A 20,490-nucleotide genomic window follows, 5' to 3' on the forward strand; every position below is an offset into this window, starting at 1 on the left:
TGGGCAAGCCCGTGTCTCTCCTCACCCCATGACGACGGCGGTGAGGATGAACCCAGCCATGGTGGCTCTCGAGGCTGCTGACCCAAAAACTGCTTCCTGCTCAGGCTTCACGCAGCTTTCGCGCTCCGTCTCGCTGCACCATAGCGCTGCCCCCTGAGGGCAGAGAACAGACTCCACACCGCCTTCCCAGTGGGCATCTGGCAGCCAGCCTGCTTTTTAGGGTTTGCTGGAATCAGAAGAACCCCTGGGGATCACCCTGTCTACATGCCTCCTTTAAGGATGAGGAAACTAGGGCCAAGAAAGGGGAGTGATCTGCCACTGGAGGTTCAGTGCTCTGTTGACTGATTCAAACCACACTGGCATCTAAATTGGTTTTTATTTATAAACAAACTGACATAAAAGAAGTCCAGATGGCAGCGGGGGCAGCTGTGCTGCTGACTTGCTTATAAAGGAAGCGTTTGGACAGGTGAGGGTACAACCAGATTCCAGCCTGCAAACCCTTTCCTCCCATCCACCTTATAGCCTCGTGGCCAAGAATCACGGGGTGTAACCTTCTTCGGCAGCAGTCCCGGCCCAGGCAAGGAGCTGTGGTAGGGGGCAGCGTGGGACAGGGGACTCCCATTCCCACAGACGAGGCCCGCGGTGGCAAAAGGCCCAGCGGAGGAAGAGGGGAACATGACAGGAACTCTGTCCTCCCTATGCTGAGTGATATGGTCAAGGCTTGAAGGATCTGTCCACCTCACAGAGAAAGTGCCTTCGGGTGATGTCCTTGTAAAGGGCCTACACGTCTCTGGGACCAGGGCAGCACAGACTCTCTCCTCCCGAAACCCAGTGTCTGGAGAGAGAGGAGTATGTACTGGGGGGCTTGCCCTAGTGCTAGAAACAATAAATTTAAACAATAAGAAAAGATCTTTTTTTAAAAAAGGTAGAGGTTTGCACCACGAGTTTGGAGTCTGAAGCTCTTGTGAGGAGGTGGCAGGTGCTGGGGGGCAGTGGGGTGCTGCACCGGGCCCAGCAGGTGGCTGGGGGCCTGGGCCCAAGTGTCAGTTCAGGGCCCTATCTTCTGAGGCCTCAGGGGTCAGCCCCTTCCTCCATCACCTGAAAGGTGTTCAGTCTAAACGCCCAGCGAGAGGCCAACCAGGCTTGAGAAATAAATACGGAGGGACCTCAGAGGCGAGGCCGGGCTGAGGGGAAGAGCAGCGCCAGCCCCGGGCCACACACTTTCCCCTCCTCAGTCCTTCATGGAAGGACGTATCATGGCAGGGAGGGGGAGCAGCAGTGGCTCACACAGCCTCCGGAGTCCTGAGGCGGCCCTGAAGTCCACGGAGGCGCTAGCTGGGGGCTGCTTGGCTCCCTGTTCCAGGGAGAATGCTGACCCCCTCTGGCGGACCCCACAGGTGTCCAGGCTGCCTCTCCCGGTTCAGAACTTGCCCTGCTTCAGCCGGTCAATGTGGAAGGAGAGCTTGAGAGCGGGCCCCAGCTTCAGCCCCATGTACTTCATCATCATGTCACTGCGCAGCAGGAGCAGGGCCTTGCCATCGATCTCCTGGAGGGCAGGGAGGGCTGTCAGAGGCCTGGCTGATTCAGCCAGCAAGTTCTGCACCACTAAAGCCGACCCGCTCCCCACAGCTTCTGTGGCCTCCGCCCCTCCCACCCCCACACCTACTACCGAGCCCAGCAGGTGCTCCTTCCCAGTGCTCCTCTGCTTTCCTGTCCCTGCTGCCTGACGCCGCGGCCCCACCCTCCAATCGCTGAGGTCCAGCTCCCTTCCATCTCTTCCAGTAAGCACCCCCAACCCCGGCCCTCATCAACTGTTACTCTGTGAGTTGTCTTCCTTTCTGAGTGGTCAGGGCCCCTCTGTGTGAGCTAGGCTCAGAGCAGCTGTGAGATCTTTAGGCTTGACCCAAGGGCACCCTCAAACCCACCAGCATGAAAGACTGAAATGATCCTTGAAAGGCAGCCTTAGCACCCAAAGGGCAGAACAGTACCAAGTAGTAGGGGCTAGAGGGAAATGGGTTTGCACCCCAAATCAGGAGTATGGTCATTGCAGGGGGGTCGGAAGCAGTGTCTGGTCACCCAGCCAAACGGTCACTTGAAGAGATGCTGGAGGTTCACAGAAGAGCAAGGACAAAACGGGGGCTGACACGGCTGGGAAGTGGAAGCCCCCTGGCCGGAGACTCCAAGTTGGGCTGAGGTCCCTGATTCTTAGGCCAAGGCAGGCCAATGGGAGAACAAGAGCTTCTAGGAAAAGAGGAGAGTCCTTCCCCTGGGCCTGAGCTCACTGGCCATGCACCCAGCAGGCATGTGACCAAGTCAGGCCTATGCTACAGGAGTGGGCTGAATTTGGTGCCCAACGAGGGCTGCTTGAGACCCAAGATTCTGTCTCTGTTTTCAGGGTGTCTCCTGTGCTCAGTTTAAACGGACCTCTAAGAGTTTACAAGTTGTGGAAGCAAGACTCCCAGTGGACACAGGAGAGGTCATGCAGGGGCACCTACGTGTTTGCGAAAGAGGTCAGCGTGGGGTCCAAGCTGAGGGTCGGCTTCCCGCACAAACTGCATCACGTCCTCCACTGTCCATGAGGAGGGGTCCCGGCCAGTCAGTCGAGAGGCATCCCGGCTTTCCAGGTAGCGGTCAGAGCCTGCAGGACAGGAGGGAACCTGCCATAACGGGTGGGGACTGGTTTGTCATGCCTACCACTCTCCTTGGCATGTCCCCAGGGCCCTAGGGGGAAGCTAATGGCACTGCCGGGGCAGAGCAGAGAACTGGCAGTGGCTGAGGGAGGGAAGCATTCTTCCACAAAGGGATGCGGGTCTGAGACTGTTCTGAAGGCAAATCTTTGTTCTTTAGGAGTAGATCTGATTCTGGAGAGGGTCAGAAGGAATTTTACAGTAAGGCTGTGGTTCTGCCTGGACCTGAGTCAGCAGTAACAACGAGTAAGGGGATGTCATGGGTTCAGTGGGGACCTGGGGGGTAAGGCTGCTTTTGCCTTGGCCCTGGGGACCATTTCTGGAGAGACTTTGGGAGATGGGCAAGATTAGAGCCAAATCCTTGGGGTCGAAGGAGAAAAGAAGTGGTGGATGATACCCTGTGTCTCATCCAAGGCCTGGGGAGTAGCTAACCTTGGGACAGCCTGATAATGCATAGAGGCAGAAAACAGTTTTGCCTGGGCTGCCAGGAATCTCAGTGTTAATTCAGGGCTTGGCTTAGAGCTTTTATCTCATTCTTGGCTCAAATCCAGTTCCTCCCATTTCCTCTGTGCGATCTGGGCTCTCTGAAATCTGAACTCCTTACCATGCATGATCTAGAAGGTTCTCCCATCATCCGGCCTTTTTTACCTTTGACGGCATCTTAACCCCCTAACCCCATCCCTTTCTCGCCATGCTCCAGACACACTAGCTTTCTTTCTGCTTCGTGAACAAGCTATGCCTTATTCTTTGACCTTCAATCTCCTCCGTTCTTTCCCCAGGGCTTTGCATATCTGATTCCTTCTCAATATTTATCTCAAATATCAATTCCTCAGAAACCTTCACTGACCTCCTAGTAAAAGTACTCCATTCTCCACAGAGCTACTCTCAGTCTAATTACTCTCCCCTTTACCCATCACATACCACTATCTAAAATAATTTCATGTATTTATGTTTATTGTCTGTATTACCCTATTTTCTGTCCTGCTATTTCCTTGTGATATCATGGTTTTTAATAAGAAACATACATATGTAGTCTTTGTCCTGTTTCTGGCACAGAGCTCCCCAAATTCTTGGAATTTCCTAAATGGTGAGAGAAATAAAGGGGTCTTTTGTTATTTATAACAAACCCTTTTCAGCCACACCTGAGTATGTTCAGGAGGTGACTTCTGGAAAGCCCCTAAGGATGGGGGCTGGTTGCCAATCTTCCTGGGAAGGAGAGTCGTCAATGACTTCATCAATTGTGCCTGTGTAATGAAGTTTCCATAAAAAAAAACAAACAAACAGAAGGATGGGGTTTGGAGAGCACCCCACTGGTGAACACTCAGAGGTGTGGGGGGGCATGGCACCCCTAGACATGGCGTGCCCCCTCCCACAGACCTTGGTCTGGGCAGCTCTTCCACTGGCCGTTCCTGACTTGTATCCTTTCATAAAAAGCTGGTAACCTAGTAAGTACCCATTTTCCTGAGTGCACCCGAGGAGGATATGGTGGGAACCCCTGCCTGCCAGTCAGTCAGAAGCCCAGGTGACAGACTGTCCCATCTGAAGTGGCATGGGGTTGGGGGCAGGCTGGTGGGATATGATGCTGTCTCCAGATGGGTTCAGGATGGAGTTAAGCTGTCAGCCCCCCAGGGGGTGTGGCACAACTGCTGGGTGTGTGGAGACACCAACTGTCTGGTGTCGGGGTGAGGTCCTGTTGAGTAGCGGGAGGGGGCAGGTTGCTCCTTCACAGTCCCCAACGTGCAAAGGATGCCTGGTCTGCCACGGGAGGTGTTCCAACAGGTTTGCTCACTAAGTGGAGGGTCACACACATAATAGCTACTTGTGCACTTTGCTGTCTCCCTGGCCGGACTACGTCTGCCTTGAGTCAGGGACCTTGCCTTGCTCTTGTCTGTATGCTCCCCACTCAGGAGATGCCAGGTGGACAGCTGAGCGGTGAGCTGAGCCATGCCTACAAAAGCAGCAAGGCGTACTCTTCAACTGTCTCTTGCAAAGCCTCCTCCATTTCCCTTCACTCTGGGTCCCAGCTCTAAAGGTCGAAGCACGCTTGCCTTGGCCCGGCCCTGCTCCCTGGGGAAGTAACTCCAGCATATCACATTTCAGACTCAGAGCTGGCACCGACAGATGGGGGGGGGGATGCTGGAACAAGCAGGGTGCTTACAGCCACAGAAATTCTGATGGCTTTTTAGGGGCGGTGGCGACGGGAAGTGGGAGAGGGCTCTATGAGCCAGCCACTTCTCCAGGCCCTAACCGTCCACCGTGACGTGCCCAGAGAAAGCAGCGGCAGGGATGGTGGGGAGCAGAGAGAAGATACACTCTTGGGTGTGTCTCGGCCCATCTCAGACACTTCCTCCACCCAGGGGAGCTATGAATCAAACACACGCACCATAATGTTTTAGATATCTGTATTTATGTATCTATTATGTATCTAGATCTATGTATACAGATCTATGTAGATGTATAAATATTATATTATTTATATATATAAATATATATAAATAAAATATGTAAAAATAAAAATAAAATATAAAATTATTAAAAATTATAAAAATAAAATAAAATATATACATTTATACATATTTATACATAAATATTTAATGAGTTTGTCAGCCTTCTTCTGTTAGAACACATACTCTAGGAGGGCAGGTGGTGGGTTGGGAGAGACATCTCTGAGATGGGGACCCTTGAGCAAAGACCCTGAGGCATGAGAGTGGCCAGGAGGCCAGCAGGCCAGAGGGAGCAAAAGAAGAGAGAGGGGTAGGGGATAATATCTGAGAGGGTGTGTGTGGGGGTGCGGGGGGGCATGGTGGTGCGGGTCACAGAGGACCTTGTGTACCACTGAAAAACAACTGACTTCCTGTGTAGTGGGTCATGGAGCAGAGGGCAGAGGAGTGTCTTGAACCGGCTTACAAGGGAAGAAAGCACTCTCAGTCCGTGCTGGAAACAGACGCAGACTCTGGGCAAGGGCAGAAGGGAGACCAGTCTGCCGCGCGCTCTGTCCAAAGAAGAGACGGCTGTGGCCCACCCCAGGTGGCAGCAGTGAGTGTGGGGAAGGGGGTCTGGCATGTGAACATTATAAGGAAACCCTCCCACTGGCAGCTTGTTTGCCCCTTAAAATAGCCCTTGAAGCTAATAATACATTATATGTTTATAAAAAAATTTAAAAAGCCCTTGGAGGAGGCAGCATCATCTTCACTTTAGAGATGAGGGAACCGAGGCCCAGAGAAGTGAAGTGACTTTCCCAAGACCACACAGCTAGGAAGATGACAAGTCAGTGCCCCAAGTCTGGCTTTTCCTATCCTGGTTTCTGCACAGTCTGCACCAGGACTCTCCCTCATGCAGGATGAGTGCAGCTGGTCATTGCTCCTCAAGGAAGGCAAGGGTCTCAGTCTGAGAGTGACTAAGACAGGAGCGGCACGGCTAAGGCAGGAGGCCAGACTCACAAACTGGTGCCTACTCATCTCCTCCATGAATGAAACAGGAGCAGACAGACTCAACAGCTGAATGCTTTGAGAGAACACTTCCAGTACCAAACAGAAAGAATCTTTCATAGCCTTATGAGGTTCTTCAGGATCAAAAGAGATCTAGACCATGACCTGGCCAACAGACTCCCATATTCCAGAGAGATAGCAGAAGTGCCCTGAGGACAATAGTGGCTCTGAGTCCTCACAAGGCAGCAGTCAAGAAGCAGTCCTAACAAGAGAGGACAGTAATGTCCTCACTGGGGATTGATTCAGCTTCCCATATAATCCCACATCCCTGCTTCCAACTGAGCCTTGTCACGCTCCTGTGAAAACACCAGGCCACTGTCACCACGTCCCTAGTACACAAGGGGAAGGTGGGGGCCTGAGAGGCGAGAGGACTCCTTCAAGACTCGAGGCAGGGAATCAACTCACAGCTCTGCCTGGACTGTAGAGCTTCCCATGCCCCATGCTGCCTTGCTGGGGTGAGGCCTGGGAGGGGTATCCCGGCCTCTTCCCACCCTCTCCTCCTGCTCAGTCTCTCTGAAAATTGTGTCTCCTGAGACCACTCTCTCCAATGCAGGCCTTGTCAAAGGAATCTTCTTACCCTTCCATAACCTGGGGCAGGGGCAGGCCACAGCATGGGTGTGGAGGTGGCATTTTCCTGTCTCTCCAAGGCTGCTTTTAGGCCATTCTCCTATGAAAGCTCATGTTCTTCAGAAGCCAGATGAGTCCCCAGCCATCTGCTCTTCCTGATCACTGCACCTACAGATCTCTGGGCTTTTACCCCTTGTTAAATGAAGACCGTCTGGTACACTGGTCACTGCCTTGCGCTCCAGCCAGGTCCCGTCATCACCCTGAGAGGCACACGCCAGTCAGCCACCTTGCCTCCAGTGACCTTCACCTCCACTCTACTTCAAATACCTCCTGCCAAGGCCGCTGTCTGCTTCTTGTCATCACTTGGAACAAATCCATTTCAGACATTTAAACATCCCTTTCTCTGACCCCAACCTCCCATCTGGGCACCGGCCCTGGACGTCAGTCCACTAAACCCATCACTGCAGAGAGGTTTAGCACATCAGACTGACTTGCAGTCTCCCCCATCCTTCAGCCTTGCCCCAGCGGCGCTCCTAGCCCAGCCTGCCCAGCTCCAGTGCCCATGACCTAAACAGCTGTCCCCGCAGCTCCATCGCTCTTTCCCATGCTCCCCCACCCAGGCCCTCTTGCCCATCTAGCTCAACAGAAAACTTTAATTCTCGGTCTTTTCTCACCCCACATCTAGGTTACCAAGAACCAAAGAAGAAAACCACATCTCTTGCAAAATGGCAAACTAGTCTTCGAACACAGCTGGGCTTCAGAGTTTCCCGCAGACCATTCCCTTCTTCTCACTCCACTCCCCCATCTTCTCTGGACCAGTCCACTCTGCGAGCACCCCTAAGCTCTTCCCTACGTGGCCCTCTCTCCTTTCACTCATGGCCACCAACAGTCTTCCCTCCGGTCTCAGAGAACACGGCTTCAGACTGACCCATCTCTCTGTGCCCTTGATCCCTAAGCCTTCCCACAGCCACACCTTACTCTCTCCTCTCTCTGGTAGGCTTCATTTCTCCTTGGAAGGCTCAACTTGTCTGCTGATAAACACGCCCAGTGTGCTCCTTCTCTTGAAGACCTCCCTTGGAAGGTCTCTAGTTTTCTTTTTCTCAAACCCTCCCTCACACCCCACCGTGCAATCTGTCCTCATTGCCTTCCACCGCCACTGAAGCTGCTCCTGCTGGGGTCGTTAGTCACCCACTCATCACCACATCCCACGGACAGCTGACAGTCCTCGTCTCACCAAATCTCTGTTGTGCTGCTCTCTCCTTAAAATACTCTCTCTGATCCTGGCCACCACAATATCAGATTCTGTTTCTCCTCACATTTGACGACTCCTTGGTCTCCTTCTGGGATCCTCTTCCTATTCCCACTTCCTGAACTTTGCTGGTCCCCAGGATGCCATCTTTGGTCATTTGTTCTTTTCCTTCTACACATACACTCCTGGTCATTTACCCTACAGCCTCAACTACCATCTATATGTTGATGACTCCCCAGTGTTTATCTTCAGCTCAGCCCTAGTCCCTGAGAATCAGCCCTGCAGAGCCAGTGCCTGCTGGAGATCACCTAGATGGCCCATGGTCTCCTTGCCCTTCTTTCTCTTCTAAGGTTGGTTCCCTCTCTCAGTGAATGCACTACCATCTCCCCGCCACCCCATCTAGAACCTGAGGAGATATTCCTGCTCCCTTCTTTCTCACAATCCTCAAATCTGATTAAATCTACCTCGTGAATAGTTTTTTAATTGCTTCACTCTTCTACAAACCTTCTACCACTATCCCAACCCAGGCCTTCGTCTGTTCTGGTCTGGCCCACTCTACACCCCCTAACTGGTCTCTCTGAGCTGTCCTTCCTCGGATGCATCCTCAACGCAGTCGTCAGGTAGCTACTCAAAACACATACCTGCTTAGGTCTCACCTCTAATCAAAACCTTTCAGCAGCTTCACATTGCCTGCAGGATCCACTCCAAACTCTACCATGGCATTTGGGTCCTCTGTGAAGTAGCCCTGACCTTTCCAGGCTTTTCTGTTTGATGTCCCACTATGGCATTTTATGCTCAGCAATGGCACAATGCGTGGAGTTCCATGCAGACCATCCGTACCAGTTCTTACCTGTGCTCTAGTTCCTGCCATGTGCTCTTCCTGGATAGCTCTCCCTCCCCGACTACCCCTGAACACCACTCACATGGCCAAGCTTTTAAATCGCAGGCACGGTGTCACTTTCTCAAGGAAGCTTCCCCTGGAGCCCCAGCTTGGGTTAGGTGTTCCTTCTTGCCACCTTTTCCTACCACCCAAGTCATATCTCTGTCTGTACTCAAGACGATGGTTACAATTATGTGTGAAAGAGTTTCTCTCTCCCGTAAGACTGAGCTCCTTGAGGACAAGAACTGATTGATTTTTGCTACCCGTGCCAAAGGCAGGTGGTGTTCAAATCAATGGCTAATAAAGAATGGGTGTGTCCTTCCCTGCCCTTTTGGCTCTAGGCCTTTGGCTCTCAGCTTCCATTCTCAAGCCAATCCCAGAGCTTCATTTGCCTTCTGGGTACCTAGCCAGGCACAAATGTAAGTCTAGAGCCCAGCCAAACTCCCATTCCCAGGTGGGGGGCAAGCAGAGCTCGCTGAGGAAGGAGGGAAGGAGGGAAGGAGGGTGGGAGATCCCAGGTAAGCCTACCCCTGGAGCAGAGCCGGCGCACAGCTGAGGCAGTACCCAGCGGGAGGCCGCAGGATGGAACCAAAGGCCGGTACCCATGGGTTCGAAGGTTTTGGGAGCTGCTGACAAGGTTGGTGGGATTCAAGGTAGAGTCCATTGAGTCTGAGTGTGGCTCCAAAGACCGGGTCAGACTCTTCCCCAGGACAAAGCTCTCACCTGGAAAACAGGAAAACCAGAGTTAGAGCAGGAACTAGCCTGGAACGACTTCCAGGGCACTGGCCTCCCAGGTACCTGTCTGGATGGAGCGAGAGGCAGCCGGACAGAGCCCTCGGCTATGTCTCAGGAGGCCTGTATACTAGTCATGGTTCTGGCTCTCACTAGGTGGCCTTGGTCAAGGCCAGTGCCACTCTCTGGGCTTGGGTCTCCTTAGAGACTCTTCCTTTCAGACTAGATGGTCTTTGGAGTTTCTTCTGGTCTGGATGTCTTATGCTTTTTCTGGATAAGGCGAACCTTAAAACAAATAGAATTATTTTAGGAAGAGGGCGCCTCCCTATATACAAGATGCCAGCGCAGGGGACAGAGACTCTGGAGAAGTGATACACTTGCTTGCGTGAGGGCACTTTAGAAGGTGACCCTCTCAGCCAGCAGGACATTTCAGAAATGCTCTTCAATGCCTGACTAAAGGCCTGTAAGTGAAGGGTCTGCTCCTATGTTCTCTCCCTCCTTTGGTATTTGTCTCATTCAAGAGAAATGCCCCAAGGAAGCCGGGCTCGTACAGTGGTGAGAGCGGGGCCATGGAGCTAATACAGCGCTCCAGAACCTGAAGCAGGCTCCCTCTCATGGCTGGGCTCTACCCACATCGGGTCAGTTCTTCAGCCCTGGTCACAGCGTCTCTGCCTATGGAGGGCATCTTGGGGCCTGGGCCACACCAGCATGCATTGAGGTTTTTCTTAGAGGCCGGCTGTTTAGGTCATGCTTAGGACTCACTGTGGTCAAGTGATCCAACACTATGGTCAAGAACATTGTCTGGCACACAGTAAGACCTCTGTGGCAAGATGGCTTAGGATTTTGGGACTAGTTTCTAATACTCACCTGAACTTAACTTGCCTGGTAACCAGGGGCATAAAGCAAGTAGAGCAGGAGACAGCTACTGGCCCTTCTCTCAGGGAGTGGGACTGGTGAAGCCCTTCCCCAGGAAGGGTTCTGAAGGGAGAACTCTGGGCACCTGAACCACAGCCCACCCCTTTTTGCCGATGAGCTTTCAGATTCCTGTTTTCCAGGAAAGATGACCGCAGCAGGGTCCCACATTTGAGACAAGAACAAGCACTCAAGTCAGCCGACAGGAGGCCTGTATTCTAGGCCTGGGCTCCTGCCTTTCACTAGTATTTGATCCCAGGCAAGTTGTCTGTTTTCTCAGCACCAGCTTCCTCATCTGTAAAATAGGGGGAAAATCACCCTCTGTCCTGCTGAGAAATCAAATGAGAAGATGGGTTTACCGGGGCACCTGGGTGGCTCAGTGGGTTAAGCCACTGCCTTCGGCTCAGGTCATGATCTCAGGGTCCTGGGATCGAGTCCCGCATCAGGCTCTCTGCTCAGCAGGGAACCTGCTTCCCTCTCTCTCTCTCTCTGCCTGCCTCTGCCTACTTGTGATCTCTCTCTGTCAAAAAATTAAATAAAATTAAAAAAAAAAAAAAGATGGGTTTACCAAGGTGGGGAGCTGTCATTTGATTTCTTCTTCACTCAGAGTTAGAGGGCAAACCCAAGTCCTCTGCAATAGCTCAAGGAAAAGCTGAGATCTAGTTTGTGTGTGTGCTGGCAGGGCAACCTCACCTTTCTAGACCTCGTTTTACCTGGCAAACACTGGGGATAGTACCGCTCACCTCACCTGAAGTCACAGATGTGAAGAATCACGATAGTACCGGGGCTCCCCGGCTGCTGATGCAAGTCAGCCTGTCTTGCTCTCAGCGATGCTAGGAAAGGCAGCTGAGACCTGGAGTCTGAGTGGAGGGGCCTGGCAATCAGGACGGGTGGCACCTGGACCGGCAATGTCATCACATCTCTCCCACAGAGATGCAGCATCATGCCACTGCTATGGCAGGTCCCAGTCCCCTTAAGGCCGATGAAATGAGGGCCCAGCTGCCTCAGTGAGACGAGGGCAGTGGAGGAGACTTCAGTGCCTTCATGCTGTGCTCCATGGTGCCCCGAGGGCCTCCGCAGGGAAGCCAAGTGAGTAGGGCTCTGGGCCTCATCCCAGCTGCAAGCACAAGAGCTCTGGTTTTAACTTTTATGCCCCAGAGTTTTCATATAATCTTATCTTTGCAACAAGGAGTTCTGCTGCTAAAACAAAAGAAACCTGGCAACCACTGGCCCAAGGGTCAGAACTTAGAGCTAAAAGACTTGAGTTCTATTTCTGGCATGACCACTGGTCAGTGATCACTGCCTTTTTTCCGGGATTCAGGTTGGCTATCTGCAGCAAGATGCTTAACTTCACATTTATTAAACATCAATTTAAATGAAATTTGCTGTGGATGTGCTAGACATATGAGAAGAGTCAGCATGAAAGGGAGCTCATTCCTTCACTGAACACACGTTCATGTACTAGCTGCTATGCTAGGGAGGGGTACGCAGAAGGAGACAGGTAAGGACCTTTCCTAACGCACTGATTTTCAGTGAGAAACAGATTTTTCTCTATCACCTTGCAAAGCTACCTTAAAAACTAGAGTTCCCAGGGGAGGATGGCAAAACTGGTGGGGAGAAGTCTAGAAATTATGCAAAGGAGAAAGAGCCTGGGAATGTGCAGTCCACAGAAAAGTCAGGGGAGACAAATACCCCAAGGGCAGTCATGGAAAAGGAAGAGAATTGGGCCGTAGACTGGGTCTTTTGAAAAGCAGAGAGTAAAACACAGGGCAGGAATTACAAGAAGACAGATTTTGGTTCAAAAGGGAGGGCATTTTAACCATCAGAAGTGTCCATGAAAACACAATGTCTGAGATGAATACATTGAGACAGATTAAGAGTAGATCAGACAATACAGAAGAAAAGATTAGCTAACTTAAACATAGCTACAGAATTTATCAAAACAGAAAAAAAGTCTAAAAATCTTTTTTAAAGATTTTATTTATTTGACAGACAGAGATTACAAGTAGGCAGAGAGGCAGGCAGAGAGAGGAGGAAGCAGGCTCCCTGCTGAGCAGAGAGCCCGATGTGGGGCTCGATCCCAGGACCCTGGGATAGAGCCTGATGTGGGGCTCGATCCCAGGACCCTGGGATCATGACCTGAGCCAAAGGCAGAGGCTTTAACCCACTGAGCCACCCAGGCGCCCCAAGGCTAAATTTTTTTAAAAAAACATTATTACTGTGGGAAAACTTCAAGAAAATTCATATATATTTAATTGGAGTCTCCAAAACAGAGGTAACAGAAAATATACATGGAGAAAGAATAGTAGACATTTTTTCAAATTTGATAAAAACTGCAAGCCCACATGTCCAAGAAGCTGAGTGGACTGCAAGCACAACAGGCATGAAGAAAACCTCACCAAAGCATAGCATAATCAAATTGCTAAAAACCAATAATAAACAGAAGACCTTAAAAGCATCCGTGGGGTGGGGATGGGGGACCCACGTAATCAAAGAGAAGAATGACAGCAGACTTCTCATCAGAGACAATGCAAACCAGAAAACAATGGGGTGACATCTTTTAAAGAAAGTGCTGAACAACAAAAAAGTCAATTCTAAACTCAGCAAAAGTATCTTTCAAAAGCAAAGGTTAAAAAAAGACTTTTTCAGAGACACAAAAGCTCAAAGACTTTGTGTCCAGTAGAGCCATAAAAAGGAGAAATGTGAAGGGAAGTCCTTCAGGCAGGAAGAGGATCTGAAACTCTGGCTCTACACTGAAAACATGAAGAGTACCAGAAATGGTAACTATGAAAGGGTAAATTAAAAAAAAAAATCTTTTCTTTTATATTGAGAATGTTTTTTCTTGTATGTTAAAAAAAAAGTCTTTAAAAGATAATTAATTACTTATTGGGGCACGTGGGTGACTTAGTTGGCCAGGTGACTGACTCTTGATTTCAGTTTGGGTTGTGGTCTTAGGGTCGTGAGATCAAGCCCTACACTGAGATTCTCTCTCCCTCTTCTCCTGCCCCCTCCCTACCTCTCTCCTCCCCCACCCAAAAGTTAATTATCTATTTAAAGTAAAATAATAACAATGTAGAATGGGTTTTACAAAATGTGGAACAGTAAAATGTACAGTGACAACAGTACAAAGGCCAGGAGGTGGATAGTGAAAGTACACTGGTATAAGATTCTTACACAATATGTAAAGGGATAGGATTACGGCTTTAAGGTAGGTTGTGATATGTAAAAAATGTATAACATAAACTAAAACAATCACTAAAATAAAGGAGTTATAGCTTATAAGCCAGCAAGGAAATAGAACAAAATCGTAAAAAAAACTGGATTAATCCATAGGAAGGCAGAAAAAAAGAGAACAGAGGAAAGATGGAATAAATCTCTCTACCAATAGCTTTTGTCTTTGTTCTCTGAGTTGCTGAAAGTATAGATCTGGTTCCTTCATTTATATAATTACATTGTTATATTTACATAATTTTGATTATGAAAGACAAGGTCAGGGAAAGCTGAGACCAAAGGGAACACAATTATTATACAGGATAAAGTAATTTGGAGTTATCTGCTGGTAGCTGGAAAAGGAGGAGGTATGGGATGAAAGGAATAGAGAACAGAGGAGAAAATGCCCCGAACCCAGAGTGGGTCCCAGAAATGGCAGCAGGCTGAGGTCCAAGGTGAAAGAGGCTGGTAAGATATATCCTGTAACAGCTTATAAGAATTAACACAAAGTTTTGTTTGTTTTTTTTTTTTTTAAGAGAGAGAGAGAGAGCGAGAGAGCAAGAGAGTGTGCACAACTTGGAGGGGGGAGAGGGAGAATCTCAAGCAGACTCCCCGCTGAGCGTAGAGCCTGATGCAGGGCTGGATCCCATGACCTGGGATCACGACTTGAGCCGAAATCAAGAGTGAACAGCTTCAGCAACTGAGCTGCAGAGGCGCCCCACTGACAAATATTAAGATAAAACAAAAACGTTAAAATGCTTACTGTTCTTTGTGGCAATTCCTCCCCCCGCCCAAACTTCAGTATAAGTTTATCACAGTCGATAGCCTTGTATTCGTTTCTCCTTAGGGAAATGAAGGCCAGGGAACCAGATCAAATGTTTGGGGTAAAGCAGCTTAGGGAGAGATGGTCAGCTAGGAGAGTGGTCAGGGAAAGAGGGAATAAGAACGGAGTCAGAGCAGGAAACCTAGTCTGAATTATGTGGGGTAGGAATTCATTTTGTTATTTAGATGTGGCTACTGAGGAAAGGACTATCCCCAAATCTAAGAGGACTCACAGAGTCCCACACAAACCTCCAGCTGGTCTCCCTGCCTACTGGGTCGCTCCACACCCATCCATTCTCCCGCACGGGACCCTGAGCCACCTCTCAGAAGCACAGGCCTGGCTATGGCCCTTCCCTGGGTCCTCAGTGCTCAGTGCTACAAAGCCACTAATGTGGTCAGTTAGCTTTTCCCACTGGGCTGCTGCTTGCGCTGCAGCCCCGTCTCCCACGAGCCTCCGGTTCCTCTGGCCCGGGGCGTGCTCCCCTCGTCCCTCCCGGTCTCACAGGCTCTTCAGTCAGCCGGCGCATCCTTCGTCACACCCCTCCCTCCATCCTTCGTCACACCCCACCCCTCCATTGGGTCTGTGGCATCTGCACCTGGTTATCCTGCTCCTTCAGGTCCAAGACTTTCTCCTGGAAAGTCTTCCCTGACATCTGGTTTGAACTTCTGAACTCGTCCTGTGAAAGTACGTATCACCACAAATGAGCTGTTTGCTTATTTGCTCCTCTTCACCGGGCTGTAAAGTCTGCATGGAAGGACCTGGACTCCTACTTTACTATGGACCCTCTGTGCGTAAACCAGAGCTTGGTGTCATGCAGCCAATAAATTCTGGGTTGACTGACTGACTGAATAAAGGACTCATGAACATCTATTATTACGAACATCTGTCATCTTAGAACTGACCGTTCTACCAGGAAACCCGGCATGGGGAAGAGGGGGCATCCTAACAGACCTCACTGTTATTTGGCTTGAATCCTGTGAATTTTGGGATTTGGGCGGGAGAACCAGTTTATATGCGCAGAAGACCCGGCTGGCAACCAGAACGACACGGCTGCGGAACTCACCGCCATGGGCTGAATGGGCCCGTTCCTCCGGCGGAGAGGAATGTGGGCAGGCCCCAGGCAGCAGACCTGGAGGGGCGAGCCGGGTGGTCTCAGTTACAGCCGAGAGAAGAGTCCCTGGGACCAGCGAAATGAGCCGTCTCGTCTCCCGCTGTCAGTTCTGAGGGCCGGAAGGAGCGCGCTCTCGCCCAACCCTCAGGGGCCTCTCAGCTGACACGGCCCTGCGGGGAGCTCTGAAGAAACGACCCTAATCTGACACCGTGTCCCCCAGGAACACTGCTAGACCTCTTCTTTCACCCTGCTCATCGTCCCTCCTGGCTCACAGCACACGCACGGCACCCGGTACCCCTCTCCCTGCAGACGCACTTTCGGAGCGGGCAGGGAGTCGGTTGCGCCTCCGGCTCCCCAGAGGCCGGCACAGCAGCTGGCACGGAGTATCTGACAGCTGGCCTGCACTTTCCAAATGCCCATGTCACGTCACGGAAGGTAGAAAACAGAGTCTGGAAAACTGCTGCAGATAAAAGGGAAGTAAAGAGAACAACTGCATGTAGTGGATGGTCCTTCACTGGATCTTGGATTAGAGGGAAAACAGCTAAAATGACATTATTCGGACAACTGGGCAAACCTATAGGACTATATATATCAACTGGTAGATTTTATTAAATTTCTTTTTTCAAAAATTGTATTCATTTATTTGAGAGAGAGAGAGAGATTGACAGTAAGTGCACAAGCAGGGGGAGCAGCAGAAGGAGAAGAAGCAGGAGACTCCCCACTGAGCAGGGAGCCCAATGCGGGGCTCAAACCCAGGACCCTGGGAACATGACCTGAGCCGAAGGCAGAGGCTTAACCGACTGAGCCACCCAGGCGCCCCGATGTTAAATTTCTTGAGTGCGAGAAAGTTATTGTGTTCCCTGCTCCTAGGAGATACACAGGCAAGTTTATTAAGGGTCGAGTCTCTCATCTGCAGGTAACTCTCAAATGGTTCAATAAATAAGAATACGCAGACTTAGAGAACAGGTATGGTAAATATTGCAAAAAGGGAAGTGGTAACTCTAGATGAAGAGTGCATGGCTGCTCACCATTATTTGTACCCCTTTTTTGTAGGGTTGAAGTTTTTAAAAATAAAACACTGGAGGAAAAAGTCCAATCTCACCTTAGGTGAGGAGGTCTAATGGGCTCTGCCTTTAGTCACTATCTGCTATACCAGAAGTGCATGACCCTAGGGCCTGGGAAGTGTGGAGACAAGCTGCAGGGCAGGGGAGAGGGAGGCTCTCCCTCTCTCCTCTCCCGTAAGTATCCAGATAAGAGAAGAGGCAGCTTTGGATACTGAACTAGCAGAACTGTGTAGCCGGGCAGAAGAGTGGGAGTGACAGACCCCAGATCCAAGGGACAAAGCAAAAGAGGGCCCTGTGCAGATCAGGCTCTTTGGCAGAGGCGGGGGTAAGTCATCAGGAAAGCACAGGAATTGATAGATGATCAGAGCTAGAGCAAAGGGTCAGGAAGGCAGCCAGGCAGGCAGGTGGGAAAGACAGGCTAAGGAGCACAGAGGAGTGAGAAATCTAGGCAAAGCTCTGGCTTGTCTGAGCACAATGAGAACACTCACTTCAGGGAAGCAAACAGAAACTGGGGGGAGGGCAGCCAAGTTGCTAGTACCCAGGATGGGACACAGAAGTTGAGAGAGAGTGAGCACAGGAAGGCCCAGAAAGTTGGCTGAATCGGTCTGAAAATGAGGGCAGGGAGAGGGGCAGCCAATGGTGGAATGTGATAACCTGGTCTTTGTCTCTTAGTTGGTGAGGTAAGAGGACAGAGTGGCTAAAGCTTGCTTCCTCCTATCTGGTAGCTGAATCAGAGAGATGCAAGCTGCAACAGAATTCCCAGGAAACCTCAGGCTTCAATTCCAAACTCCCTCCATGACTGCAGGCCCAGTGGGTACAGCCCTGCCGGTCTCGGCACACTGCTACCAGTACGATTCTTTTCGTTCTTAATGCTGCCACTCCACTGAAGAATTCTGGGGTCCTGGGTCTTGGAGAAATCTGTCTGTAGACTAGCAGCTAGCCTTAGTGTACACTACCCCCTCTTGTGTATCCATTCTTCCAGAAGCTCAGGGAGGCCTCACTTTTATTCCTGAGTGCAGCTCAGAGTTCCTGAAGGCCACCTGCCTTTGTCCCCACTGCCGCCATGCCCAGCCCTGACCCCCAGTGCAACACGCTAAGAATGTATTATTCTGTTCTCAGATTCTGATATGAGAGCAAGCAGGAGAGCAGATTACAGAAATTGCCTCCCAAGAAATGGAGCAGTGAGGGGGACACAGACACATCTGCGGGACCAGACCGGTGTGGCCCTCTCAAGGAGTATTTGAAATTCAGGTTATCTTTTTGCCCTGCACCAAGTCATAAGAGCAGTGCTCATGGGGGTGCAGAGGTCTAGATAGTGGCCATGCGGGGGAGCTGGGTGAGCAGTTACTTCCCCAGGCATGCTCTCGAGAAGTGGCACTTCTAGAAGGAATGAGTTAAGACAATGATAAAAAGACACTGGAGGAGGCAGTGTGGGAACAAGACTCAGAGGGGACACCCTTCAGACTTCGGCTCCCTCACCAACAGGCAGCATGGCCCCAGCACTGAGTGCACCAGCTCTCTGCTCCTCCGCCCAGGAAAAGTCCCTGGGACTCGTCTTAAGGGCCTTTGCTCCCTCTCTCCACAACCACCTACCTCGCTATGTGCGGGGCTGAGCTCGGCTCCCCTCCCTGTCGTGCTGGGTCCCGGCCTCCAGATGAGTGATGCTTGGTTCCCTTCCCTCCGTACCCCTCTCGGAAGTGCTTAGTCACTGATCTGGCCCTGGCCACGTGGCCGCCGCTTTCCCGCTGCGGGTCCGCTCTGCTAACTGGGAGAGCTATTTTCCAGCTCGGGTCGTGATGGCAGGAACTTGAAATGACTTGCTAGACAGGCAGTGCTGGCGGAGCTAGGGCCACGCGCCAAAGGAAAGAGCAGACGGCCAATCACTGGGGAGCACATTTCTCAATCTGTAGCCTGAGACTAAACCTTCCTGTTGGCAAGGGGGAGCTCCCTCAGGCCTTGGCTGCAGGCTTCACACGGGGAGGGGTGCTGTGACTTCAGGGTGGCTCCACAGGCCGAGTGGGGCTCAGAAAGGGAACTGTGAACCACTGTTTTCTAGGGATAAAAATCCAGAGGACAGAAGGTTAACCCTAGAGAGAGGAGACAAAACCCTGGAGAGAGCAGAGTTGGGAAGAGATGGAGGAGTCGAGTCCCGTGCTGGCAGGCGTAAGGGCCGGCCCTGGGCCCTGGCTGGCGCGGTGACCAGCCCTGTGCCCCGTTCCTAGCCCAGGCCCCATCCCAGCTCCTACCTGGTAGGTACCTGTCGCGGCTGTGGCCGTACTCGGTGGTGGTGAGTGGCAAGTGGGTCTGTGTAAAGGGCTGGTTGCCAAACAGATTGTCACTGCGAAGGTTGTGGCAGAGTTTCTCCAGGAAGCGCAGGACGTAGGTGATGCTGTTGACTGCTGGGAGGTTGAGAGTGTGCTGTTCACGGTCAAACACGGCTGTGGAATTAAGGAAACAGGGCTGAGCACGTCAGCCTGGCAGTGCAGGGCAGCGCAGGGCAGGAGGAGCCCAGCCCACCGTTTGCCTCCAGCTTACCTTGTTACACAAAGCAATCAGTGCCCAGGTTGTCCCTCCCTCCCCTCCCCTCCCTCCCTCAAGGGTTTGATTTTTGCCTCCAATTCCAAAGGGCTTGCTGTAATGGGTGTGGCCAGGCCAGGTCTGTTGCACTGGGGCTCTGAAGTGATTTTACTCAACTTGCGAAAACAACTGTGAACATAACTCTATCTGCTCCATCAGTTGGCAGGGCCTCCTCCAGGAAATCTGCTCATTTCGGGTTTTCTTTCCATAAGAACTGCCCAGGAACAGAGAAGCTAGGCAGACGAGCAGAATACAGCTGTTGCCAGCAATGGTTTAGGTGCACGATCTGATCTTTAGGAGGGCACTAGAGTTTCAGCAACATTTGGAACCATTCCACGCTTGGTTTTATTTTACTCCTTATCTATTTCTATTCAAGAAGTATCTGTATAATCCTTACAAAGCAGAAGGCCTTCGCATTTGTCTCTGAGGGCAGCAAGGAAATGGGGAGATAGGCCATTCCCAGGAACCAGTTTTGGGGCAGAAGAAGAACCCTAGAGAAGGTGTGGGTATAACAGCAACTCCACAGAGGCAGCAGAGGAGGCCGGGTCCCTGCAGACTACCGCACAGAAGCCTTGGCCTCACAAGGAAAGGCAGGCTTGATTTCCCAGCAGTCCTCAGCCTTCTAGCACAATGCCTTCCATGCCTGCCCTCATCCTCCACACAGCCAACTGCTCCCTTGCCTGCGTTCCCACACCACCTGTACACATTTCTCACACATCAGAACACCTCTCACCTGTCATCTCTCCTCCCCCTCCCCTGGCCAGGGCCTGGCAACGGCCTCTAGCATATAATAAAGGCTCACTGAAGGTGTGCTAACAAAATAGTTATTTATGGGGTCTTCTACAAGAATGCAGGGACTCCTGGGCTCTTCCATGTCAGTGGGGCTCCTGAGGCCGGATGCTACACCTTGTTAGCGGGGAGGGGTGGGAGACCATGCAGTGTCATGCACTTGAGACTGAAGGGCTGCAGGTCAAGTCTTCATAGGTTTGGCGGGTAAGGAGTGAGGTTCTGGACTGGCAACATTGAAACAGAACCAGGACACAGCAGGAAAAGTGGATATTCTCAGTGGAAACAAAAACCACAGTGCAGTTGAATCAGACAGAGCAGGAGAGACAGAGGGAATGGTGTTTCCCACTCTTCCCTGGGATTCAACTTCCTTGTAACAGGGCTGGCATAGGACAGGACGGCTA

The 20,490-nt window shown here is 51.2% G+C and overlaps 1 protein-coding gene across 14 annotated transcripts in view; it reads right to left on the minus strand.

The window, feature by feature from the left end:
- Positions 1-357: 357 nt before the first annotated feature.
- The window catches only part of SCMH1 (Scm polycomb group protein homolog 1), a 170,963-nt gene continuing 150,830 nt past the window's right edge, over positions 358-20,490 (minus strand). For 12 of the 14 annotated variants that reach the window (XM_032877443.1, XM_032877444.1, XM_032877445.1 and 9 more), the window contains 4 exons: positions 18,970-19,161; positions 9,400-9,594; positions 2,496-2,638; positions 358-1,546 (listed from right to left, as the gene is read on the minus strand). In XM_032877443.1, coding sequence (XP_032733334.1) covers positions 1,421-1,546; positions 2,496-2,638; positions 9,400-9,594; positions 18,970-19,161 — 656 coding nt within the window. In that variant the 3' untranslated portion in view covers positions 358-1,420. The other 2 variants (XM_032877449.1, XM_032877447.1) reach the window with 2 other exon arrangements.

Source organism: Lontra canadensis, unplaced genomic scaffold (assembly GCF_010015895.1).
Source record: "Lontra canadensis isolate GAN:19392208 unplaced genomic scaffold, GSC_riverotter_1.0 scaffold60, whole genome shotgun sequence".
NCBI lineage: Eukaryota > Metazoa > Chordata > Mammalia > Carnivora > Mustelidae > Lontra > Lontra canadensis.